The sequence below is a fragment of the Penicillium pulvis genome (assembly GCF_028828015.1).
Source record: "Penicillium pulvis strain IBT 33274 chromosome Unknown contig_7_segment1_segment0, whole genome shotgun sequence".
Lineage (NCBI taxonomy): Eukaryota > Fungi > Ascomycota > Eurotiomycetes > Eurotiales > Aspergillaceae > Penicillium > Penicillium pulvis.
The window spans coordinates 3,364,142-3,387,784 of record NW_026643079.1 but is presented as its reverse complement, the minus strand read 5'-3'; the positions used below and the strand labels follow the sequence as shown (position 1 = coordinate 3,387,784).

General features: G+C 47.6%; 8 protein-coding genes across 8 annotated transcripts; 7 read left to right on the top strand and 1 right to left on the bottom strand.

The window, feature by feature from the left end:
- Window positions 1-249: 249 nt before the first annotated feature.
- N7503_009240 (alcohol dehydrogenase I-ADH1) lies at window positions 250-1,314 on the bottom strand (the record flags this gene model as incomplete). Its single annotated transcript, XM_057068787.1, has 1 exon — window positions 250-1,314. One exon carries the CDS (start codon window positions 1,312-1,314, stop codon window positions 250-252), a length of 1,065 nt encoding a protein of 354 aa, XP_056919642.1.
- Window positions 1,315-1,864: 550 nt separating this feature from the next.
- N7503_009239 (trichothecene efflux pump) lies at window positions 1,865-3,788 on the top strand (the record flags this gene model as incomplete). Its single annotated transcript, XM_057068786.1, has 3 exons — window positions 1,865-2,513; window positions 2,562-3,269; window positions 3,328-3,788. 3 exons carry the CDS (start codon window positions 1,865-1,867, stop codon window positions 3,786-3,788), a joined length of 1,818 nt encoding a protein of 605 aa, XP_056919641.1.
- Window positions 3,789-5,534: 1,746 nt separating this feature from the next.
- N7503_009238 (fungal specific transcription factor domain-containing protein) lies at window positions 5,535-7,466 on the top strand (the record flags this gene model as incomplete). Its single annotated transcript, XM_057068785.1, has 1 exon — window positions 5,535-7,466. The coding sequence occupies one exon, from the start codon at window positions 5,535-5,537 to the stop codon at window positions 7,464-7,466; it is 1,932 nt and encodes a 643-aa protein (XP_056919640.1).
- Window positions 7,467-8,229: 763 nt separating this feature from the next.
- On the top strand, window positions 8,230-10,281 carry N7503_009237 (cytochrome P450; the record flags this gene model as incomplete). The annotated part of the gene is made up of 9 exons (XM_057068784.1): window positions 8,230-8,399; window positions 8,451-8,691; window positions 8,746-8,789; window positions 8,847-8,982; window positions 9,044-9,067; window positions 9,146-9,537; window positions 9,598-9,675; window positions 9,725-9,903; window positions 9,989-10,281. 9 exons carry the CDS (start codon window positions 8,230-8,232, stop codon window positions 10,279-10,281), a joined length of 1,557 nt encoding a protein of 518 aa, XP_056919639.1.
- Window positions 10,282-10,927: 646 nt separating this feature from the next.
- Window positions 10,928-12,853, top strand: N7503_009236 (cytochrome P450; the record flags this gene model as incomplete). The annotated part of the gene is made up of 6 exons (XM_057068783.1): window positions 10,928-11,103; window positions 11,155-11,439; window positions 11,502-11,661; window positions 11,719-12,182; window positions 12,241-12,275; window positions 12,339-12,853. 6 exons carry the CDS (start codon window positions 10,928-10,930, stop codon window positions 12,851-12,853), a joined length of 1,635 nt encoding a protein of 544 aa, XP_056919638.1.
- Window positions 12,854-17,536: 4,683 nt separating this feature from the next.
- Window positions 17,537-19,336, top strand: N7503_009235 (putative GABA permease; the record flags this gene model as incomplete). The annotated part of the gene is made up of 5 exons (XM_057068782.1): window positions 17,537-17,618; window positions 17,673-17,733; window positions 17,786-18,018; window positions 18,077-18,919; window positions 18,975-19,336. 5 exons carry the CDS (start codon window positions 17,537-17,539, stop codon window positions 19,334-19,336), a joined length of 1,581 nt encoding a protein of 526 aa, XP_056919637.1.
- Window positions 19,337-21,263: 1,927 nt separating this feature from the next.
- Window positions 21,264-21,904, top strand: N7503_009234 (uncharacterized protein; the record flags this gene model as incomplete). Its single annotated transcript, XM_057068781.1, has 2 exons — window positions 21,264-21,459; window positions 21,507-21,904. The coding sequence occupies 2 exons, from the start codon at window positions 21,264-21,266 to the stop codon at window positions 21,902-21,904; spliced, it is 594 nt and encodes a 197-aa protein (XP_056919636.1).
- Window positions 21,905-22,385: 481 nt separating this feature from the next.
- N7503_009233 (GAF domain-containing protein) lies at window positions 22,386-23,410 on the top strand (the record flags this gene model as incomplete). Its single annotated transcript, XM_057068780.1, has 5 exons — window positions 22,386-22,388; window positions 22,502-22,606; window positions 22,674-22,678; window positions 22,735-23,131; window positions 23,190-23,410. 5 exons carry the CDS (start codon window positions 22,386-22,388, stop codon window positions 23,298-23,300), a joined length of 621 nt encoding a protein of 206 aa, XP_056919635.1. The 3' UTR covers window positions 23,301-23,410.
- Window positions 23,411-23,643: the final 233 nt, after the last annotated feature.

Below are 23,643 nucleotides of genomic sequence, written 5' to 3'. Positions count from 1 at the left end.
GGGGTTTTCATTTGAACGTAGATGAACCACTCACGCCACTTAGTAAAAAAGGCCAACAAACATAGAGCCTTACAAGTAAAGGGAAAATCAACGATAGTCGATGCTCCTGCATCAAAAGATCAATAGATACACGAAAAGGGTATAATCTCCTGAAATCCAAACTATTCATTTTATACGAGAGAAAGAGCGTTTGCGGTAATAATAAATGAATTCGAGACAAAATACAACTATCCAAGTGATGGAATTTGCTTATGACTGGGGCATGACAATCACTGCACGTCCTTTGAGCTCACCTTTCCTGAGTTTCTCATATGCCTTTGGAATTTGGTCAAAGTCAAACCGATCAATGTCGATTCTCAATTTGCCATCTGTGGCAAGTTGGCAAACTTCACGGAGGTCTTTGCGTGTGCTTCCCAAAGACAGAGCGAATTTCGAGCTTGTTGCCATGAGATTCCACCCAAGCTTCACACTGCCACCTTGCATCCCTACCACGGATATATATCCCTGGGGGCGAATCACATTGGCAGCAAGCTGAAGCGTTTGGTCACTCCCAACAAGATCTAAAACAGCGTCGACCCCTTTGCCACCCGTGACACTTCGGATAGACTTTGCAGCATTAGAGTCCGACAGAACTTCAGCATCCGCACCAAGCTCAGTTGCCATCTTAAGCCTAGAGTCTGCATTGTCGACGGCAATGATTCGGGCGGATGTGAGTAATTTAAGGAACTGCACAGCGTAGGCACCTAGTCCACCAACGCCAATTACTGCGACCGAATTTCCAGGACGAAGTTGAGAGACGAATCCTTTCATGCCAGCGTAAGCAGTCACACCGGCGTCGGTTAGGGGTGCATATATGATGGGATCTCCATCGCCGATCGAAACGACCTCGGTTCTTGGGACCACGAGGAACTCTGCAAGGCCACCATCAAAGCCACAGCCTCTTGTCATACCGATATCACCGCGTTTGTAGTATTCGCAGTGTTGTTCAATGCCAGCCTCGCAGAATTCGCAAAAGCCGCAATGACGCATATGATGAACCGCAACGCCTTCTCCGACCTTCAGATCGGTTATAGATGACCCCAACTCCTCGACCACTCCGGCAGTCTCGTGGCCAAGGATGTAGTCGGGCTCAAGTACAGATGCATATGGGTCCGTTCCCGGTGGGCTATCCATCATGTCGAGATCTGAACGGCATAGACCGACGGCCCTGACACGCAGGAGCACGTCAAAGGGTCCGGGTGTGGGTTTCGGCACTGTGACATACTGCCCGGGCTGACCCCATTCAACCAACTTGTATGCTTTCATGGTCGACATGATGTTTGTAGAGAAAGCACACTTTATTGTTGACAAGAAGATGATTTCGGGGGGTCGGTTGTTAGTTTGTAGAGAGGAGGTGAAGGTTTGATCTGCACAATTTTCTTTGCTGCTCACTGGATATTTAAGTTCACGTGTGTTGTTTCGCTTCCGCATTTATGCATCCCTGGAGCACGAATGTGGAGCAGAATGTAGGCTTTGCGGGACGTAATGTGACATTTGTGGGACCCCTCAGATCGACCACGGCTCGGAGGTAGAATTGTCACGGCGCTGGGATTAGCTTTCCCCAGATTTACGGATCAATTTCGTGCGGCCTGTCTTCGGGTCGACCCAAAATTGCAAAGACTTGGTCTGCGAACCTTAACCAGATCCAGAGGAACTGCATCAGATCCCCATGGGGTAAGCATCGCTCTGGATCAACTACGGTCAAGGTATATATTGATCGAGCATTGCAAGCAATTAGATATAGAACGAGGGCTGGTCACACCATCCTGAGACTTTTCATTTAATACATACCTACTGTCAAAGGGCTTTCAGTCCTCGACTCAATATGGCTAATATCCACCCCAACGATGGCGAGATCTCCCCAGCCAATCCCTCAAGTACCGAGGGTCTGACTGAGCACGAGCTTCATGAAATTCGATCCAAGGCCCTCACGGTCGATCGGTCTGAACTCCCAGAGGGATATTACGTTAGTCCACGATTCATCGGCACGTTTGCTGGTATTGCATTCAGTCTAGCAGCCACCTACTTCGCATTTGAGGCTGCCGCTGGATGTCTTGTCCAGATCAACGCAGATATCGGACCTAGTGACAATTACTACCTGTTCTCAATCGTCTGGAACATTGGCCAGCCAATCGGTATCCTTTTCTTTGGACGAAACTCGGACATATTTGGCCGTCGCAATTTTGCATTGGCAGCAAACTGCCTGGGAATTATTGGCGGCATCGTCGCCTGTACTGCCACAAGCATCAATCAGCTCATCGGTGCGAATGTGATTCTGGGCTTGGCCTCGGGAATTCCTGCCTCCTACCCCCTCTTGACTGGCGAGCTATTGGCAAACAGATTGAAGTATTTGGGCACCCTAATCGTGGTCGTTCCCAATATTGTTGCCACTGGATTCGGTCCGTACCTGGGTATTCGCCTGGCCACCCTGGCTAGCTGGAGGTGGATTTTCTATATTTACATCATCCTCATGGGTAAGTGCCACACTGGTCGATTGTAAGACTAAAGCTAACTTCTGCTAGTCTGTGGTACAACACTTTGGTTCTTTTTCTACCACCCTCCATCATTCACTCAACTCCACGGAAAGGAATTCACACGGAGAAAGCAGCTGGCCCAGCTTGACTATATCGGTATGTTCTTGCTTGTGGCTGGGCTTGTCCTGTTCTTGCTTGGCATCTCCTGGGGCGGACAGCCGTATGCTTGGGACTCTGGCCTTGTGCTCGGTCTTTTGATCTCTGGAGCAGCCACCTCAGTCATCTTCGTATTGTATGAAATATACGGAAACGTCTCTACCCCGATCATTCCTATGCACTTGTTCAAGGACGTGCGTGGATTTGCCTGTGTGGTGATTATCTCGGCAATCACTGGATGCCTACAGACCGCTGCATTTATTGTCTGGCCCTCGCAGGTGACGTACATCTTTGGAAGCACGGCCTCTGGCTGGCAAGAAACCGCCTGGATGTCTTCTATAGTGAACTTTGCATCGTGGGGTGGTATCATTCTCATTGGCCCTCTGTACCATATTGTGAAGCATTTGCGATCACAGCTGCTGGTCGGGTCAATTTGGATGACTGCCTTCCTTGGAGCAATGTCCACAATCAATTATATGGACCAAGCCTCTGCCGTTGCCTTTGCATTTCTGGCTGTGTTCCCAATGGGATGGGGAGAAATTTTCACGATGCTCATGGTTCAGTACATTGTGTCGGACTCAGATCTCGGTGTCGCATTTGGTAAGCCATAATAGTCCTCGGCTGCTGAGCCATTCAGAAATATACTAACGTCTGGAAGCCGTGGTCTCATCTATGAGAACTATCCTAGGATCGATTTTTACCGCGATCTTTGTCGCCATCTACACCAACAAGATCCCCGGCGAGATGAACACCTACGTGGTTCCCGCTCTCACTGATGCTGGCCTCCCTGCCTCTTCAATTGCGCAGGTTCTCAGTGTCGCAGCGTCAGCCAGCCAGGCAGCTTTGGAGAAGATCCCTGGCATGACGGCAGAGATCTTGAAGGTGACAAACGAGAGTGTGGCTACTGCGTACGGACATGCATATGCCTACGTTTACTATACAGCGGTCGCTCTAGGTGTGGTCTGCATTCTGGCAGCGGCCTCACTTCGAGATTTTGATCACTACCTTACTGATCACGTATCCCGTCAAGTCTATCACAAGGAAGACACCAAAGCAGACATCATTGAAAGCAGTCACATTGAGAAGTTCTCTACCACCACAGCTGACTCTTCTGTCTGATAAGCAGCGCTCTGTATCACTCGATACTTCGAGCAAAGCTTTCCTCAACCTGTCTCACCTGATTGGCCAAATATTATCGTGTCTTTTTCCCTTCCTTTTTTTTTTACCCAGTCACCGTCACGCCCTCTCTTATGACCAGCCTGTGATCTATTCCAATTGATTTTTGTGGAATTTATGCAGCTTTAGGGGATATGGTTGGTAATTACATACAGAGCTAGTTAATGAGGTAAATATCAATGTGTACCACTTTCTGGTGACAACTAATACATAACGTAAGATTACAAGCGCTACCGCCAGGGATCTTAAAGTCCAAGGTTGCGGTACTTTTCGCCATCCTCGTATTGCATTTACTCAATGACCGTAACTGGAAATCACATTTAAGAAAACCAAAAGGCTAAATTGGTGGAAGTTTGCAGTATAACCGGATTTGGTGCTGGCCACCCAGAACAACCTGCACGTGAGCGTGACAATAACTCGTATCCCAACGTTTTAAGCTTTCAAGGTTTGATCGACATCAATTATTGGAAGCATCCAACCTATTGAGATTAGTGTAATAGCAACCGAGAAATGGAATTGCCTATCATTGGCTGGATCCAGTTTACAGGCGTCAATGTGGGAAATTGCCCCCGGTGCCAAGGACATAGTTGATTCGAGAGTTTCACGCCACGCGCCTCATGATGGGCTGAGATTAATATGGGGCCTCATGAAGATCGAGCGAAATTCGACCGAGCCTCGAAGTGGCTGACTAAGTATCACGAGACCAGGGCACCCCCGCATTCCGGGCCTAAACCCCGTGGGGTAGATGCATAATTCTCTAATGCGGAAGTGGCGATGCTGCGCTCATTTTGCTCTTCCTGGTCTCTTTCTCTCTTTCAATGTCTCTACAGACGACAATAGCCGATGTGGCCACGAAGCACTGAATCATCCGCGAGAATGCCTAAATCTGACTTGGCCTGTCACTCGTGTCGCAAGTAAGTCTCATTGGGATTATACCACCCATCCAGGATGAACAGTCGCTAATCTTTTTTTTCTTGCTTGCAGGCGAAAGGTAAAGTGGTATGGTAGCTTGACTTCAAAAATTCCACGTAACTGTCAACTTACATGCTGTTAGCGACCGGGAGTTCCCTCAGTGCTTGGTCTGTGGACAGACAGGCCAACCATGCAACTATCCGCTTCGTCCGATGAAACCAGGGCCCAAAATTGGTAAGGCTTAGTCGCATCTTGAACTGGGAGATTGGCTCATTAGATCCAGGGACCTTGCAACGACAGAAACGATTACGCCAAAGGAAAACGAAAAGGACAGACCAACCTCAACACGATGGTTCACCTTCCAGCTCCCCCATCGACCATAGTCTACATCCATATGACGGGGAATTTGAGACTCCTCAAGAGGTTTCCGAGAACGATATCCCTTCGTTGGCCACCGATAATACCGACTTGACCGGTGGGACTAAGATACGGGAGGATGAAAGAAAGCAGGATTCGCACTTGAATATGCATGATCTTTCCTTTATACTACACCCATGCCATGAGCCTTCAACTCCAGAGAACGATCAAAACCAGAGCCCGGGATCGAAAGAAGGTGGTCAACCTGGTCTTTGTCGCCAAGCATGCAATGAGTTAGGAGTGTCGTTAAGTCTCATGAACCAAATGTACGCATACACCTGTCTTGAAATCGCATCACAGGCAGTGAGAAACGAATCTGGGCGCTGACTCAGTCTTAGGATTCGAGTTTATTTCGATAACATGGTCGCCATTAACCTCTTTCATGAACCTTCATTCCCTGAAAAGTTGATGGAAATTCCCTCTCTCTGCCAAATCAGTGCCCTTCTCGCTGCCATGGCTGCTTATGCCTCACGTTTCCTACCTTTTGAAACGGATCCTTTAACTGGGGGCGGACTAGCACTGACAGAAAAATGTCATCACAACCCTGCACATTTTGTTGATATTGCCTTTAATGAGATCAACAAGGCACTCGCAGAGTGTGACGATGAGTTACCACCTCTTTGCGTGATCCAAGCTCTCATAATTGCAACACACTGCCAATTAACCCGTGGGGTTCATGGGAAAGCGTGGAGATCCTTGGGACTTTGCGTTCGATTGGCATACGAGACTAACCTTCATCTTCTCGATTCGAGGACAGCGGGAAAGACAGAAGAATCCGCTCAATGGAAAGCAGATGAAGAAAAGCGCCGGGCATTCTGGGCCATTTGGGAGATGGATGTATTTGCCAGTACAATCCGCCGGACCCCAACTGCCATCGACTGGACGCAGATGGAGATCTTACTCCCGGTCGACAATGCCAACTGGTTTCAATCTCGCCCTGCCCCAAGCTGTTTCATGGAGGCCGAGCCAAATAAACGTTGGAAGGCACTACAGGACAGTGGGAACCAATCGCCCAAGGCATGGTTCCTGGTGATCAACTCTCTCATGAAAGCTGCCCAAGCCATCTCCAACCCGCGAGGGGTAGCTCCTACGGGTAACGCGGTTAACTATCAGCCAACACATCGTACGTCAACACCAGAATCGGTCGAGGAGGCCCGGAAAGGGTTAGAAACACTAGCAAACGCAGTGCGGTGCTTTGGGCTTGCTTTGCCTCGTCATCTCCAATATCGCGACCAACACTTGGCTTTCAGTGCAGTAGGACAGCACCAATCGGACTCTGAACGACAACAACATTGCTCTATATATAACATCTTCGTCATGACTCACCTGGCTCGGCTTATGATACACCGATATGATGCCTTCAGGCCACAGACTCGCCACTCGGAAGCCAAAAGTCGTCACCACCCTAGCGATTCAGCCAATGGGAATGAATTTGGTATCTATGATGCCGAGAGCGTCGCTTTACGGCATTATTTCGACGCAACAGATAGCATTCTGAGAATCGTTAACCAAAGCTGCGAGGAGCACATCCGGTATATCAATCCATTCCTCTCCAGCACCATATGGCTGGCTTCCGCTGTGCAGCTAGTTCGGAAGCATCTTTCACGAACGCCGTCCAATAGAAGCCTGATCAAGTCGCGCTTTGATGTACTATACCTGACGTACAAGCGATGCATTCAATTCTGGGATACACAGACCGCTCTCCAGCAAAACCTTGAGTCACTGGAGGTGCAGCTGGAGGCCCAGCAAGCTGAATCTAATAAGCGGGAGGCCCGGGCTTCCAGAAAAACGTCAAAGCGAGCTTCAGAAGAAGCAGCAATTGCGAATCAGTCCTCCAGTGACCGGCAATGGGGCCAAGCTGAGCATGATGCCAAGAGACAACGAATCTACCTGCATAATTCTTCTCATGCCACCAAGAAAAACAACGGCCCTAATTTATCAAACTCTGCAAAGATGCAAGACAATTACTCTACGCAATTCCTTCCTGATACACCATCCACACCCCCGGTGCAAATGTTGACGCTGGACCAAGATGAACTTGAGAGGATGACAAACCAGGCGTACCCCGGTGAACATCCCGATCCCTCCCAAAAGATGGCCATGCTGGATTTCATGCCTTTGCCAGAAGTCAATCCACATCCGATCTCTGAACCTTACATAGTGCCAACGAACCCTGTTTTCTTCGAGCCGATGAACATGCTTGATACACAGCAGGATCGGAGCATGGAGTGGCCCAATATTGAATTCGCTAGCGGCATACATGATTTATTGGCTGGGTGGTCTATGTACTAAACGCATTTTTCCCTTCTCCCATGTCTTTTTTTATATGCTCTATTTACCCTCATATGAGGCACTGCTATACCCATCCGTCTATCACAAGTGATATTAGTCGTCTGTGAGAATTGAAGATGCGAATAAGCGAGTGCGAATTTTGATGATCACGATGCACTTGGTTTACGATTTCCAATCGATTAATAGGGTATTCTCATAGCATTTATCGAATTTCTAGGATGCATGGAAATGATGTCAAGCCTGTTGATTTGCCGTTACCTAGCCCCAGCTTCGAATTAAGCTCACAGTATTAAGCTCTATTAAAGTCAAAATCTTCATCTTGGTCATCTGAACTGCCCCTATAGGCCGAATACCTTTACCAGAAGTCAAGAACTTGATCGACAGGTCCAAGAGACCATTTAATCTCTTGCTTTTTGCTCTGGGGTTTACCATGCCCGAACAGAGCGAAGTTGGTCCGCTACAAGCCCCGCGAAGATTCCCCGAAGTATGTGCGGAGCGGGGAAGCATCTATAGCCCCATTTTTGAGCTTTTTTAGACTTCAGAATCTGGGGTATGGCTCTTGGGTGGGGTTATGTTTCTGGGGTCCGGGGTTTCTACTGGAAGTGCACAAATTCGTCCTTGCGTCAAGAGTAACCCTATATCAATGCGGGGGATGCGACTCGATCCAGGTATCTTCTATTTCGAGCCTATTTAGTGACTCGAGCTGCATAAATTTGTTCTCTACACGATTTTTTTTTCTGTCAAATTCATAATGTCATCAGAAATGCCGTTTCACGTTTCCCCTACGGTAATAGCTGTGCTGGCAGTTATTTCATTCGCCGCATACAAACTGCTTTCTATGGGAAAGAGAGAAAAGGGTCTTCCTCCTGGTCCACCAACGATACCAATCCTCGGAAACCTTCACCAAATTCCTCTTACTGGCCTCCATGCAAAGTAAATTTATCTCGTGTGACCGTTGTATTCAGCACCTCTGACATTGTCTAGATTCCTTCAATGGGGTGAGACTTATGGCGGCATATTTTCTCTCAAAATGGGGTCTGGGACCATGATCGTCCTGTTTGACCGAAAGGCCGTTCACGATCTCGTCGACAAGAAGGGCGTCATCTACTCGGAACGCCCGAAAAACCATGTTGCCGACATTGTTACCCATGGTGACAGCTTTGCTTTTATGGATAACACAACGCTTTACCGTGAGCAGCGAAAAATCGCGTCTCACAATCTTTCCGTAGGTCTATGGTCTGGAAGTGGATTAATCCGGGCATACTCTAATGGTCTCTAGCCTCGAATCCTTGATGAGCGAGCTAGCGAGATACAAGACGCAGAGTCAGTGATCATATATATTAGAACTCTTTTTACCTTATATTAATCGTTTTGAAACAGAATTTCGGTTCTCATGCGTGATCTTGTGAAAACCCCTGATGAATTCTATCATCATGTTATGCGCACCACTTGCTCCATCTCATGCAGCATGGTATGGGGCCACCGAGGAGCCACATTCGAGTCATTCTTCGGTCGTGTAAGTCAATATTCCGGCCTGTCACGGCACTATTTTCAATACTGATGCCTCCTTTCCATAGTGTGTGTACGACGCCATGGACTCGGTAAGACCTCTTCAATACGCTTACGGTTAATCGCTTTCCAATTTACTAATACCGCCATTTTTGTCTCTGTCTTTATAGTACAGCGAGTCTTTGGAACCTGGAGCAAATCCCCCTGTGGATGAATTTCCTTTCCTGAAGTATCTACCGGGTTTCCTCAGCCCATGGCGACAGCGCGCAGTCAAATCATACACGGCCATGGATAACACCTGGGCTGCAGCCAGGGTATTCTGTGATAAGCGACGCAACCAGGGTGAACGTCGAGTTTGCATCGCCGACCGACTTCTAGACGATCCCAAGCAAGCTGGAAAAATGACCGATAAACAGATCAACCATTTCCTTGGAGTTCTTGTGGAGGGTGGTGCCGACACGACGTCCTCTGCTGTGTTGACCATGATTGCCTGTCTTGCTAGAAACCCTGAGCACCAAGTCATCGCCCAGAAAGAATTGGACGCAGTGTGTGGCACAACACGGTACGTATTCTCTTTGATATTTTTTCGTGCAAAGCGCTAACATCGACCGATCTCCTTTAGAATGCCTGTCTGGACCGATTTCAACGAGCTTCCATACATCAACTGTATAGTCAAAGAGGGCCTTCGCTGGCATCCAGTGTATGTTTAATCCCTTTCGAGATCGACATCAAACTCATAAATTTCGCAGACTACCTTTGGGTGTACCTCATCGCGTCGCCAAAGACGATTGGTACCAGGGAATGCTCATTCCAAAGGACGCGACCGTGGTGATTCCCTCCTATGCCATCCACCGTAGCGAGAAGTTCAACTACAAGGCACCGGATGAGTTCAACCCCCAGAGATACTTGAATCATCCAAGATTGGCTAGTGATTACGCTGGAAGCCCCGACTTTAATAACCGAGATAAGTCACCTTTTATCTATCCAAAACGACGCCAGGCTAACAAATGTAGGGTTTGAACATCACTACGGGTATGGAGCCGGTCGACGTATCTGCCCAGGCATGCATCTCGCAGAAAGAACCCAGTGGCGGGCCATTGCTAAGTTGCTGTGGGCTTTCACCATTGAACTCCCCGTTGATGCTGCTGGAAACAAGATTATCCCCGACCCAGAGGCTTATAAGGAAGGTATTGCCCATGGCCCATTGCCCTATCAAGTTGTGTTCAAGCCCCGGAGTCAGGAACATGTGGATATTATCATGAGAGACTGCGAACGAAGCTTGAAGACCCTCCAGCAGTGGGAATGATCGGGCTTAGTGCTAGGAGAATACTAGATTGTTTGTCTTGTTTTTATCTATAATAGCTATACAATATACGATATGAAGCAGCAAGTCAGCCAGCCATATATCAATTGATCACTTTTTTCCCTGACATCTATTCTTATGTAAATCATAAAACCCGTTGCCTAGATGTGTCCTGATGGTCTCTGACTCTTGAGTCATTGCTTTTGATTGGCCGCATCCATGAGCGACCAACTTGCTTCCTTTACGGCAAACCTATCTCGGATTACCAATGTCATGGCGCAGAGCGTTCGCGGCGTCACGTAATCAAAAATAGAATTAATCAATTGACTCACGTAGCACCCATACTGCACTACAAACTTTCCCTTTTTAAGTTCATGATGACGTACTGGCTTAAACCTTGTCAATGATATTTCCTATGGTTACTCGGCCCAACTCTGGTCCAACTTCTCGGTCGATCTTCGGTGCATCTCTACAAAATGCACGTTGCACAACTTCCGAATCCCCGCAAACCTTGAAAAATGGGGTCATGTGAGCATCCGGGGATCGTGACTGATCGCCAATGACATTTAGCTACCACGTATAATACTGCCTTTTGCTCCTATATTGTTGATTGATAGCACTTACGCCTCACCCTGGTCAATGAAACGCTATGTCAGGCATTCTATCATCAAAGACCATTCTCACCGCGGGTGGCCTGCTCCTTCTCTATGGCATTTACCGACTGTTCCAGGTCGGGAAACGCGACCCACGACTACCACCAGGACCACCGACCGTGCCGATTCTTGGAAATATGCTTGAGATTCCCTCCACAGGCCTAGGCAAAAAGTAGAGCTTTACAAGATCTGTTCTTCAATGGTAATGCTAACCGTTATGTAGGTTCATGGAATGGTCACAACAATATGGCAAAATATATTCCCTCAAAGTTGGATCAGGGACAATCATCGTTATATGCGATCGCAAAGCGGTTCACGAATTAATCGATAAGAAAGGCAGCATCTACTCCGATAGGCCGCCTAACATCGTGCCACTCTTCATCACTCGCGGCAACCATATGACAATGGAATGCCAGAGTCCTGGATGGCGTGAAAAGCGAACGGTTGTAACAAGAAACCTTAACCCAAAGTCACTTGATGAAAAGCATTTTCGTGTTCAGGAAGCCGAGTGAGTCTTTGTTGTCAAACTGGGCCCTTGTGAAGATGACGCGACTGACTATTGTCGACTAGAGCCGTCCTTTTAATGAATCGCTTAGCGACAGAACCAAAGAAATTCTTCCCCTACGCCAGACTGTATGCGTCCTCGGTTGCGGCTGTCCTGGCTTGGGGATTCCGCGCCAAGAGCCTCGACTCCTTCTGGTTTAAAGATGTCTCTGAAATGATTGAAGAGGTATTTTAATGAATGTCACTATTCCTGAAATCGCGGTCACTAATTGAAGTTCCATAGTGGCTCGAGGCGATCGAACCTGGTGCCAACCCGCCAGTGGATCTGATTCCCGCTCTGTGGTACCTGCCCGGCAAGTGGAAGAAGCGTGCTTATCGCATGCGTGCGAAGATGGACGCTATCTGGGGCAAAGGGCGCGAGTTGGTCGAAGAGCGCCGGGCCCGAGGCGACAAGCGTGAATGCATGATCGACATGAAGCTGGATGAGTATAACAAGGGTGGCTGGCCAATGAGTCAGCATGGCTTCAACAACCTCTTTGGTGAATTGATGGAGGCTGGCGCTGATACCACTGCGAATCAGATCCTCACTTTGATCCTGGCTTTGGCTAAGAACCCCCAGATTCAGGCTAAGGCCCGTGAAGAGATCGATGCGGTGTGTGGGGTTGAGCGAGCGCCGCTGTTCTCTGACTTTGAGAAGCTGCCTTATATTAACGCCATTATAAAGGAGGGTCTCCGATGGCGACCAACGTTAGTCTCCAGCCATATTTGTTCATGATATTATGCTGACCGGTGTTTGTACATGTAGATCTGATCTTGGTCTTCCCCACACTGTTACAAAAGGTCAGTCCTGAATCCTGCATTACAAGTGCGAAATCCCCAACTGACTTTGAATTTCCTGACCAGATGACTGGTACAATGGCATGTTAATCCCTAAGGGAAGCACCATTTTTGTTGGTGTATGGGCCATGCACCACGATGAGAAATACTATCCGGACCACGATACCTTCAACCCGGACCGATTCCTGAAGCACACGAAGCTGGCAAATGACTACGCAGTCGGACCTGACTACGAGAACCGAGATAAGTACCATATTGAGCATAAACATAGAGCGTTCACTAACAGTTTTTCACATCACTACGGCTACGGCGGTGGACGACGAATTTGCCCCGGTATTCACCTGGCTGAGCGTAGCATGTGGCGTATCACAGCCAAGTTACTGTGGGCCTTTGAGTTTGAGGAGCCTATCGACCCTGAAACTGGCAAGGTCAAACCTTTGGATACCAACGCGTACACTTCCGCCAACTTGGTATGCCCACTCCCCTTCGATGTACGAATCAAGCTGCGCAGTCCAGAGCATGGCGAGGTGATTAAGCGGGAGTTGGCGAGCGCAGAGGAATTCTTGTCTCAGTATAACTAGGTCCCTTCAATTTTGTCCTTAAGACGATGTCATGTACCGAAAATCCCATTTGTTGGACTTTATTACTTTTGACTATTTAGGGTTCACTACCACTACCCCTGCTGCTCCACCGCCTAGGAAACCACTTTGGCACATAATAGCGAAGAAATTGGCGGAGATAGGGAAGAGAGCCACACAATATGATAAAGTTAGCCTCAATGTTACTGTGTTATTTTCCACTTCTGTCAGATATATTGAATCAATCCTGGATGGAGATCAAGAGTGGAATGGCGGGTGAGAGCTTACGCAAAGGTCCAGACAAGGGCAAGTTCGTACGGGAAGTCATTTGAAGTCACTAGCGGCCACAAGGTTGCCAGTCGTACAATACTCGTGATGATGGTCCTTTGGGAGACTTTGTTAGCATAAAACGCTCCGACTCTTTGCATACTTATTAGGATCTCTCACAAACAACCAATACCGAACACAATAATTGCCCCCAACTTCTCAGCAAAGCGCAATCGTAGCTTCCATATAACCCGTACGGGGATAACGAGTAGTACTAAATCGCTGGCCGTGTTCGTAACTGCCGTTGCTAGATATGCTCCAGGTCTATTAATGCAAGATCCTCCCGTAATTGAAGGAGTCCAGTTTTTCTCCAGAGGGGTGCATGCAAAAAGAAGCGCTAGGGTAAGTGCGATGCTGTATCCAACAATCACAAAGCCGACAATATAGAGCGTATATACGTAGGCTCGAATGGATTGGAGGAGCCTGTAATACATCATAAGCAAGGCGAGCTTCGCGAATGCGAGACAAGGGATATATATAATGGAGGCAGCCAGGACGAGCTATATGGAAGGGGTTAGGTTGAGTATTAGCTATTGAGACTTTGTTGAGGGGCCTAGACAGGCACCTAGGTGAGAGATGATATACTCTTTGTAGCTTTTCCAATGTCGATGGGGATAATTCTGTAATATGTATCCCAACCCCAGCATGACTCCATCCATCTGAAAGACGATGAGCCGGATTCTTTCGACCTGGAACCTTCAACTTACAGAGGATGACTATTTGGACCCCAACAATACATATCTCTCTTCCAGTCAGTAGAGTTATTACAGGAGGTTGGAAATGAGGCCTTTACCCAGGCAATGATAAGAAATACTGGTTGATATGTGTGTCAATGATCCACCGGACATAGTTGATGAAGAAGAATTACTTACCGTCATCCCACCAAAATTGCTTCATTATAAATTTCTTTGTATATATCCGCATGATGAGGCAACCTGTGCTCACTCCTAGTCCGACCCCCACCAATACCTGGTTTACCGTTCGCAACCATGGCGTTGGGTGTACTGAGTCGACCGGATTTGAAGAGAATCCAGCCATCATAGAAAAGGCTGGGAACCTCGGTAGCGTCAGGCGCGGTACATCTTGTGAATCTTAGCTTGATTCAAATTTAGTTTCGAGCTTAGAAAGGTTGAACTTCAACTACTTATAAGTGGTGTCGAATATGATTCATCGATCTTCGTATTCCAAGGTTGACCAATGAAAATCGCTCAATCATAACGAGATGCCTCATTTGTGATTGGCTCTCGATCTCACCGCTTTATGAGCTATGATATTAGACAACCCTTCAAATATGCATATTAGGGCCTATGTACTGGATTTCCTTGACAGTTCTTGGCTTCTCTTTCTAGGTAAGTGCTCACCCCCTCGCCGCTTTGACTCACTGAATAGACCTGAGCACGGCCTCAGGCTCAGTGATCAGATCACCGATCATTATGTAACCCTTTTTCATGCTCACTGAGCCAGCCTGAGCTAACTGATCAGCTCACTGAGCGTATTCCACAGCTGACCAATTACATGTGTGCACTACATGGATTCTACTACGCTGCCTCAAGGCCCTACTCGTCTAGGATTAAAACCTATCTAAAAGCGATCGATTATTCCCACTTAAACCATGTGCTATCCTATTTTGAAATTAGACAATGTGATTTAATGAATGATTTATAAATTTTCGCCTATTAGGTTCTATCTAGCACTTTACTCCTAGCAACACTCGACTCTACTCCCGTATTCTCGTTACCCTTGAAGAAATACCTACATGTTTCTTATCAATATTTTTAGAAAGTTGTTCGCTAAAAGTACCTGGTGCTCTTGAAAAGGTCCCTAGAAGCAAAAAGGGACCATAGATTATCGCGCATTAGTCCTAGGAGCTTAGTATGTGTTATACTAAACAATAATGCAGAGGCGCTCCTTTATTATTACTTTATCGCAAACTTTAGACTTCCCTCTATTTATTTATCAAAGCAGCATATAAGAAAAACCGTCTTCCTCTAAATCCGGTTCTTCTCGTGTTCCTAACCATCATAGTTCTCTTCATTTCGAACTCTGATGAATTCAGAATTTCAGAGAGACGCACTCTGCCCACCTCTCATAAGGAGCGGATCCGCGATATAGTGCTCTGATCGCGATATAAAGGAGGTGGCTGGGTAGGATTAATGGATCCGAAAAAATGATGATATTCGAAAATTACAGTATGATCGACCTTCCAAACAATATGAAAGCCAACTTTTCATCTCCAACTGGAATCAAATCGGCAGCATTAAAATCACCACCATGTGTTAGGCAATGCATTGAAGTTCGTGTAAACTTATTGCGCGGCTGTACACAGAGCATCTTGACCAGCCTGAGAAAGTCTTATCAGCAAGACTATTGTGACGCGGATGTTTTTCTTTTTCATCTGACTCACCACTGGTACCACACAGCACATGGCGTGATGGCCTTGAGATGAACAAGATTGCCTGAAACTCCCTAAATCGGAAGTCTCAGCAGCTTTCTTGCAGCCAAGAGTCCTGAAGTCTAAGCCTCCAACAACGCAACATTGCGGCTGACTGTACAACTGGCTTTGGCATGGCGGATTTGCGCGATGCTGAAGAGGATTTGCAGAAGCCCCTAAGGCACCTACGGAAATCATGATCAGAGTATGAATAATGCTGGGCATATTGATCAAAAAGAAGATAAAGTAAAGCAGATTTTAGAGCCTTTCGAGAACTCTCCTGGATGAAAAAAACACGATGAGGGTTGGGTATCAATATCGACAGAAGCCGAAGCTGGCTTTTATAGACGGCTGGCATACCTTATGGACAAAATGCTTCTCATGACGCAAGGCGTGACTTGAATCAAGGAAAAATATATCATCAACAAAGCAAAAATCCATATTTCCGCTAATCACTATTGTCGAGTAACACATGTACGTCACGATCTCAGCCGCAGTTGTGTACTGTCATTAGGCTATGGGACAATATGTCAAAATTTTGGGGACTACTGACAAATAGATCCATTTTGTTTGCATTATGTGCAAGATGAACGTTCTAGAGGAGTTGAGACTCTCGCCCATCCGTCTCCCGTCTCCAGGGATTATTTAGGATGCGAAGAAAGGCATGTTTTAAGATAGAATGAGGCACAGTATGACGGACCTATGACGGACCAAGAGTGAAAAAGAGATTAAACCACAGGTGCAAAAGAGCTGTGGAGGAGAATAGGGGGCAGAGAAGGGAGGCATCTCATCTACAGGGGCGTTACATGAGTTTGAAAGCCTCTCCACTATGTTCTGCCATGTTTCCTGCCAGCCAAAGGCTCACATTGTTAGCTGTATAAGCTCAGTACGTAGAACTTACAACACTGAACATTATTGAGATCATTCTGGATAATATAACATATATGCATTGTATACAACAAACGTGTGTTAACCTGTGTTTCCTTGTCCAGTCAGCTTGCTGCGTATAGGTAGGCGGTAAGCTATGTTCAAGGAAGCGGGGTAAAGCTGTTTAAATTGATGAAAAGCCACTGTACAAAGACGATGGTCACATGACCTTACTAGCTCAAGCGTGCTTACGACCGTGCTCAAGTCTACTCAGTGATTAAAAGCGGCGAGAAACGATCAGCAGAACAGGAAACACGAGACCAGGACGTGGCAGACATTGGTCTTTGCGTTGAGAATGCGTATAGGATTCGTATTCACATTAGCCGGAACCTTCGTCTTCCGAACCCTATGCCCTAGCACCTATTCGGGAAAGGCTTTCCTAGTGCCATCGGACCAGGACTGAAGACCATCCGATTGGGCTCTTAAAAGAGTAGACAATTCTATTGCTATACAGCAGTCAGAGTTGACAAGTAGATAATTAAGTCAACTTCCGCTGTCATGACAAAACTAATATCATGCTCTTATCAACCCAGCCCGGTCCAAGTCACCCGAAGCTAAAACAACAAGGGCAATCCCAAGAGATACCAAGTCTCCCCGTATAATCCTAGGCTTCTCATTACACAATTCCCACGACAGACACCCCACGAATTGATATCAGCCCTGAGCCACAGCCCTCCCCGACAAATGGCATGCCTTGCAAGTATAGCCATGCTTATCAACGGTCATGGGGCGTCCCCGCAAAAGGCCGACAAAGTTCGCTGCCCGCTCGGGACTGGCAGACCGGCCCCACCGGCGTCGCGCAGACCTTCTCGATCAGGAAGGACAGTATGACAATCTATCTTAATGTCCCTGTGCCTCTCCATGGGGTCATGGGCCCAGCATGGGGGTTGTAGGAACAGCACTGGTATGCCTCGGATATTCTTAAGGATGTCCTTTGCCTGCTGGGCGCAAAGTATAGTTTGCCGTGTCAACACTCAAAGAACTCCCGGCTCGTCGCAAGAATGGCGAATGAAGAGGAGATCCAGGTGTTTAAAGGCACCACCAGCGAAGATGTTCGCTTGGAGAACTTGGGTTATGAGCAAGGTGAGTCTGTTCTTGGAAAATGGAGGTTCATAGGATGCTGACATCTTCTGTTAGAGCTCAAGCGTTCTTTTGGGTTGCTCAGCATGATTGGATTTAGTTTCAGTGTTGTGACATCGTGAGTCGTGATTTCATATCCAACTTGCGACAAAAGCTTATGGACTCTCTAGATGGACGGCTCTAAGTGGTGTGTTCATTGTCGGAGTTACATCTGGTGGACCACCGGTGATGATTTTCAGTTTCATTGGTGTCAGTCTTCTTACACTCGCCGTTGCCATTCCAATGGCGGAAATGTGCAGCATGCTCCCCGTTTCTGGTGGTCAATATTCATGGGTTGCTGCTCTCGCGCCTCCAAAGATCGCCCGAGGGCTGTCATATATTACTGGCTGGTTCATGCTTGTTGGTATGGGATTTGATATCGGAATTTCGCGTGAAGAGACACTGATATTTTTGATGGCTAGGTCTACTAGCAATGGGTGCGACGAACAACTCGATTGCATCGAACTTTGTGCTTGGAATGGCCAACCTGATATTCCCCGATTACGTTATTGAAAGATGGCAGACCGTGCTCGTCGCCTATCTTGTTGCTTTTCTCTCGGCCGCCGTCAATCTTTGGGGATCCCACCTGCTCCACCGCATCTCGAAGTTCATCCTGATCTGGAACGTTGCTTCCTTCATTATTGTGACAATTACACTTCTCGCAACGAACGACCACAAACAGTCACCCTCATTTGTTTTCACGGAATTTGAGAACACAACTGGTTGGGGCACAGGAATGGCCGCTATCATTGGTATCTTGCAGGCCTGCTTCGGAATGTGCTGTTATGATGCGCCCTCACACATGACGGAGGAAATGAAATCTGCGTCTAAGGAAGCTCCGAAGGCGATCGTGCTCGCAGTCATTCTTGGCGCCGTGACTGGTTTTGTCTTCCTTGTCACCCTTTGCTTTTGCATCGGTGATATCACATCTACCGCCAACAGCAGTACTGGAGTGCCTGTTATTCAAATCATCTACGATTCCACCGGAAGCAAGGCCGGGACAATTATATTGTCTACTTTGATCACTGTGATTGTTATAGTTGCCGGAAACAACATCCTGGCTGAAGGATCTCGCTCCGTGTATGCTTTTGCCCGTGACAACGGACTTCCCTTCTCGAAGGTTTTCAGCAAGGTCAATAGCAAGACCCAGGTACCTGTGAATGCGGTCTTGCTCACCCTGGTGGTACAACTGGCTTTGGATGCCATTGAATTCGGAACAACGACTGGATTTGAAACAGTCATTTCGATCTCCACTGAGGGATTTTGTAAGTTTCTCAACCCCCACCTCTATACCAAAAGCAACATCTAACAGTATCATAGATCTATCCTACGCCATGGCACTTGGTAGCAGATTACTCGGATACTTTTCAGGGCATGTTATCAAGCTGGACGGCCCATACTCATTCTCAGTCCCCGTCTCCATTGCATTGAACGCGATTGGCCTCGTGTTCCTCCTATTCGCTTCCATCACCTTCAACTTCCCAAGCACCTACCCGGTAAACCATGAGTCGATGAACTATACTAGCGCTGCCATTGGGGTCATTGCTCTTCTTAGTCTCATTACCTGGATCACAACCGGCAAGAAGAATTTCACTGGCCCAGGAGCTGTCAGCTTTATGAGCGGGCATACTACTGGCGCAGACGCAGCACAGCCCCAGGAAGTAGAAGAAAAGAAGAGTTGAGGGATTGAGTATGGCTTGTAGCTCAAGCTTAAATTTGTACCACTATTAAATTGAATATACTTCAGTACTAAATTACGCATCAAGAGTACTTTGGTGCATCGTTCTTCTCATTTATGCATTGAACCCTCCTAAAGCGTCGGCCCACTTTGCCCAGGGCTGGTTCATTGGTGCTTCACTGGTGTTCTGTAGATCCACCTAGCGCATAAGGCAAGACCCATTATTTGCATTGAAGTGGAGCATTTACTATGATCTATCTTTTGAAAATGCGCCCGTTTCCCATCCCTTGACGTTTGAATCGTCAGACCGATAACCCAAGGGATAGACGTAGCATAGGTAGCTATCACATGTGATACTTCCCCTAATGAATATGGCTGTGACGTGATCTATGTGTCTGAGAGTACTCCGTCATCTTTCGACTGGCTCCACGGGTATCTCCGCGATCTATGAAACAGCCATAATTGGTGCGATCTCTGGTGATGATCGCCGCTCGGCAAAGGATTGAACCATTTCTATCTATGTGCATGTTAAGCGATCGATCTTCATTGACCTCAGTCTGATCTCAGAGAAACCTTAACCCGCAGAGTTCGTGTAATTCTCCTGGGGGCTTTTTGATTCAACACCACAAAATTAGTTGAACATCCTCACTAACCGCATTCAAAGTAGCGCAGTATTCAAGATTCAGAGAGTAATATTATTGAGTACATGCCCAAATACATGACTGCTCACATTACTCTGTTGACTACGCTGGAATGTGAATGTCATTCAAGAGTGATACCCACTAAGCTACCTTTTATTACTTCTATCATCACTCTACTGAAGCGTCATGTCGTATATTGACGTGAATTTTGCGAGGTGATGCAATGTCCTTTAATACATGATATAGCAATTTCCTGTTTACAATTATCGCGCTACTTCAAATGCGGTTGGCGAGGGGTGTGGAACTTATTTTGTGATGTTCAATTATCGCGCTCCTTCTCCAGCGACATGTTACCCCAGTGCGCCAATCCTGCACGTGTGCGTCTTAGCGGAGACGATGGCAAATCACCCCACAAATCGCGATTCTCGTCCTTTCCACTGGGTGGATAACAGACCCATAGAGCACCCGGGGGCGACGTTCAAGATGATCGCTGATCTCATATTCTGAAGTCATACCCACTCCTTCCGAAAGTAAAGCGGAAGAATCATTAATTCCCAAGTTCGGCAGTTATCCCCATCACACGATACCCAATGCAGAATGACGTTCAACTCCCTGGGTTAGTGCATAAGGGCCCGATGATAGATCACAGTCGGTAAGGAAAGACTGTCAACTAGCGGTCTAACCTTGCGGCCTCAAGGTAAATGAAATAGATCGACCTGGATCCCAATGGATCCCAAGGAGGGGCCCCCGATCCGGGTAGTGGGCCCCATCAGCTCCGAGATAAAGTACACCACCAATCTTTAACGACAAGTAAACCCACGGGGCTGGAGACCAAACAAACCAGATCTCACGATAGGAAGCCATGCACAATATTCTAAGTTTTGTGGGATTGGCGGTATGACGAGCGGAGTGACCAATCAGCGTGCCGGGTGGAGCTGATCACCGCACGATGCGGTGTGTGCCACGCAGTGACACAGCCTTGGGAGCACTTGGTCCGTGTAAGATGGGCGAAGAAATTGCCCTGAGAAGCGAATGCAAAGTGCTCTTTTAGCTGTGACTCCCGTACCATTTTGACATTTTGTACTTGAGTTGATGCTGTACCACCACACCCACGCTACAGTACGAATTTGGTTGGGATCTTATCGTGGTCAACTGGTTGGCTTCAAGATATACAAAGTATAGGTATGTAAAGCATTCAAATGCCTTTTGTTTTAAGTCTTTCTACGCCACAAGGTGAACATGTCGTATTCTCATTCGAATCAACTAAACCAACCTACTCACAGGGTCGAAATGATTGCTTGTTTTTTCTTGGGCAGTGTCCTGGCCTACGGCCTGGTCATGACATTCTACAGACTACATGTCCACCCGTTAAGCAAGTACCCTGGACCCTGGCTCGCAGCTGTCACTGGTCTATATGAAATCTATTTCGCGGCATGGGGAGTCGGGTCCTTCGAGGACGAGATTGATCGAATGCACCAAAAATACGGTACGCATCCCAGATCACCCATCCAGACCCCTGCTAATACAGAACAGGACCAGTGGTGCGGATTACTCCAGACGAAGTTCATGTCCAGGAGCAATTGTACCACACCAGCTACGCCGACGGCTGGATCAAAGGCACAGAAAGACTAGACTCTGGCCGAAGCCTCTCAAGCAAACCCAGCCAACGCTTCCAGATAAAGAAGCGATCAATCTCAAGAGCTCGATCAATCCTACAGGTGGAAGTCCCCCAGATCATCCGCGGTCTGATACAAAGACACCAACTACATAGGGTATTTGGCGCGTCGTTTCCCTTGATTCCTTTACCAGGAGGGCACGAGACCCGAAGTGATCCGGAAGAGAGCGATCTAGAAGAAGGCCAACACAGGGTCGATCGAACGATTGGCCCGGTGATGCCGAACCAAAACATGGCGATGTCCTCAACAGCATGAAGCTAGGGCTGCTAAGCTCCAAAGCCAATGGCTAAGCGCCGTACTCGACCAAGGATCGAATCAACTCGGCATTGTCGAGTCATGGACCCCGCTCTGAACGAGAAATTCTCGGAGAAGATGTGGAAGGTTTGACATGGCACACGGTTCAACGCATTTACCCCGCATAGGGCAAAGCTTCCAATGTGAGAGACGCGCCAGCATGAAAGCAAACGAAGAGAAAAAAAAAACAAAGAATCTTTGTGTGGAATTCGAGATAACATGAACCAACCAAAACTCCGATTGGTCCAAAGCGGAAAGCCAGAACAAAGAAAGAAATGGCTCATTGGAGGGTCAAAGAAGGGCAAGGCCCAAGCACGGTGCGGAGCCCGTCCAGTCTCCACTTTGAAAGCCGATTTGAGATTTCGATTTCTGCCCTTTATACTCGCCATTGATCTTTCATTTCATTTCTGCGCTCATTTCATTGATTCAATTCTCCTTCACAATGGTATGTCTCGGCACTAGCAACTTACCCGCTGTCGATCCATCCCCAATCCTTATCCCTGCATATCATGTTTCAATAAGCGCGCCAGGAACGGAAGTCAGACTGACACAATGCAGCCTCACGCCGACGCTTCATACTTTTTCCCAGGCTCGTCCAAAGCCGACATCTACGAGCAAGTGCTAGACCAGACAAAAGGTCTCCTCTCAGGTCAACGCAATTGGGTAAGTCCTCGATCGTTTCGATCGCCCCAACCCAGAAATGAACCAGATAACTAACGCCAGAAAACAGGTCAGGTGAGCTAGCTCCCATTGCAGGCAATCGCAACAAACGATTAACCAAGACACCTTAGCAACCTCTCCAACGTCTCCTCTCTCCTCTGGCACGCCTACGCCGCCCTCCCAGCTCCCTCCTCCTCGGTCAACTGGGCCGGCTTCTACATCCGCGATGACAAGTTCCCCGCCCTCGCCTCGCCCATCTCCTCGCCTCCCCTCTCCGGCACAGACGGCGTCCCGGGCGTAACAATCTCAACTACATATGCCTCCCCAGAGAACCAGGTCCTCCTCCTAGGCCCCTTCCACGGAAAGCCGGCCTGCCAACAGATCAGCTTTGGAAAGGGTGTGTGCGGTACCGCCGCAGCGAACCAAAAGACTCTTATCGTGCCGGACGTGCTTAAGTTCCCGGGACATATTGCATGCGATGCAGAGAGTCGGAGTGAGATTGTGGTCCCGATTGTTATTCGGGGAGAGGTGAGTCATGCCTTGAAGGTACAATTGAGTGAAGAGTAGACTGCTAACGATATGCTAGACCGTTGCTATTATTGATATCGATTGCACTGAGCCTTCTGGCTTTGATGACGAGGATAAGAAATACCTAGAGGCTCTTGCTGAGATCTTGGCTACGAGCTGTGACTGGTAGTCACGTTTACTCCGGCATGGTACGAGTTACGGAATACTACGGGATACGATTGATATAATTATGGATTTGGATGGGAGGAAGCCAGTGAACCTCATCTCATAAAAGTTCGGATTGATGTATAAGATTAGTTTATTGTTAGCATGTTAAAATAATTGCGATGATATTCACTTCGATGATATATAAGGATGTGTACATTGAGAAACACTAGGCACACTAGGCACATAGGGAAAGATCTAGAACGATCCTTCATCTCAAGATCCCTGGTAGCCTAAGCCTCCACTACGTATGAAACATGCGATCGGCGCCTGTGACGCAGGGACTCAGGATCCTTGCCAAACAATAC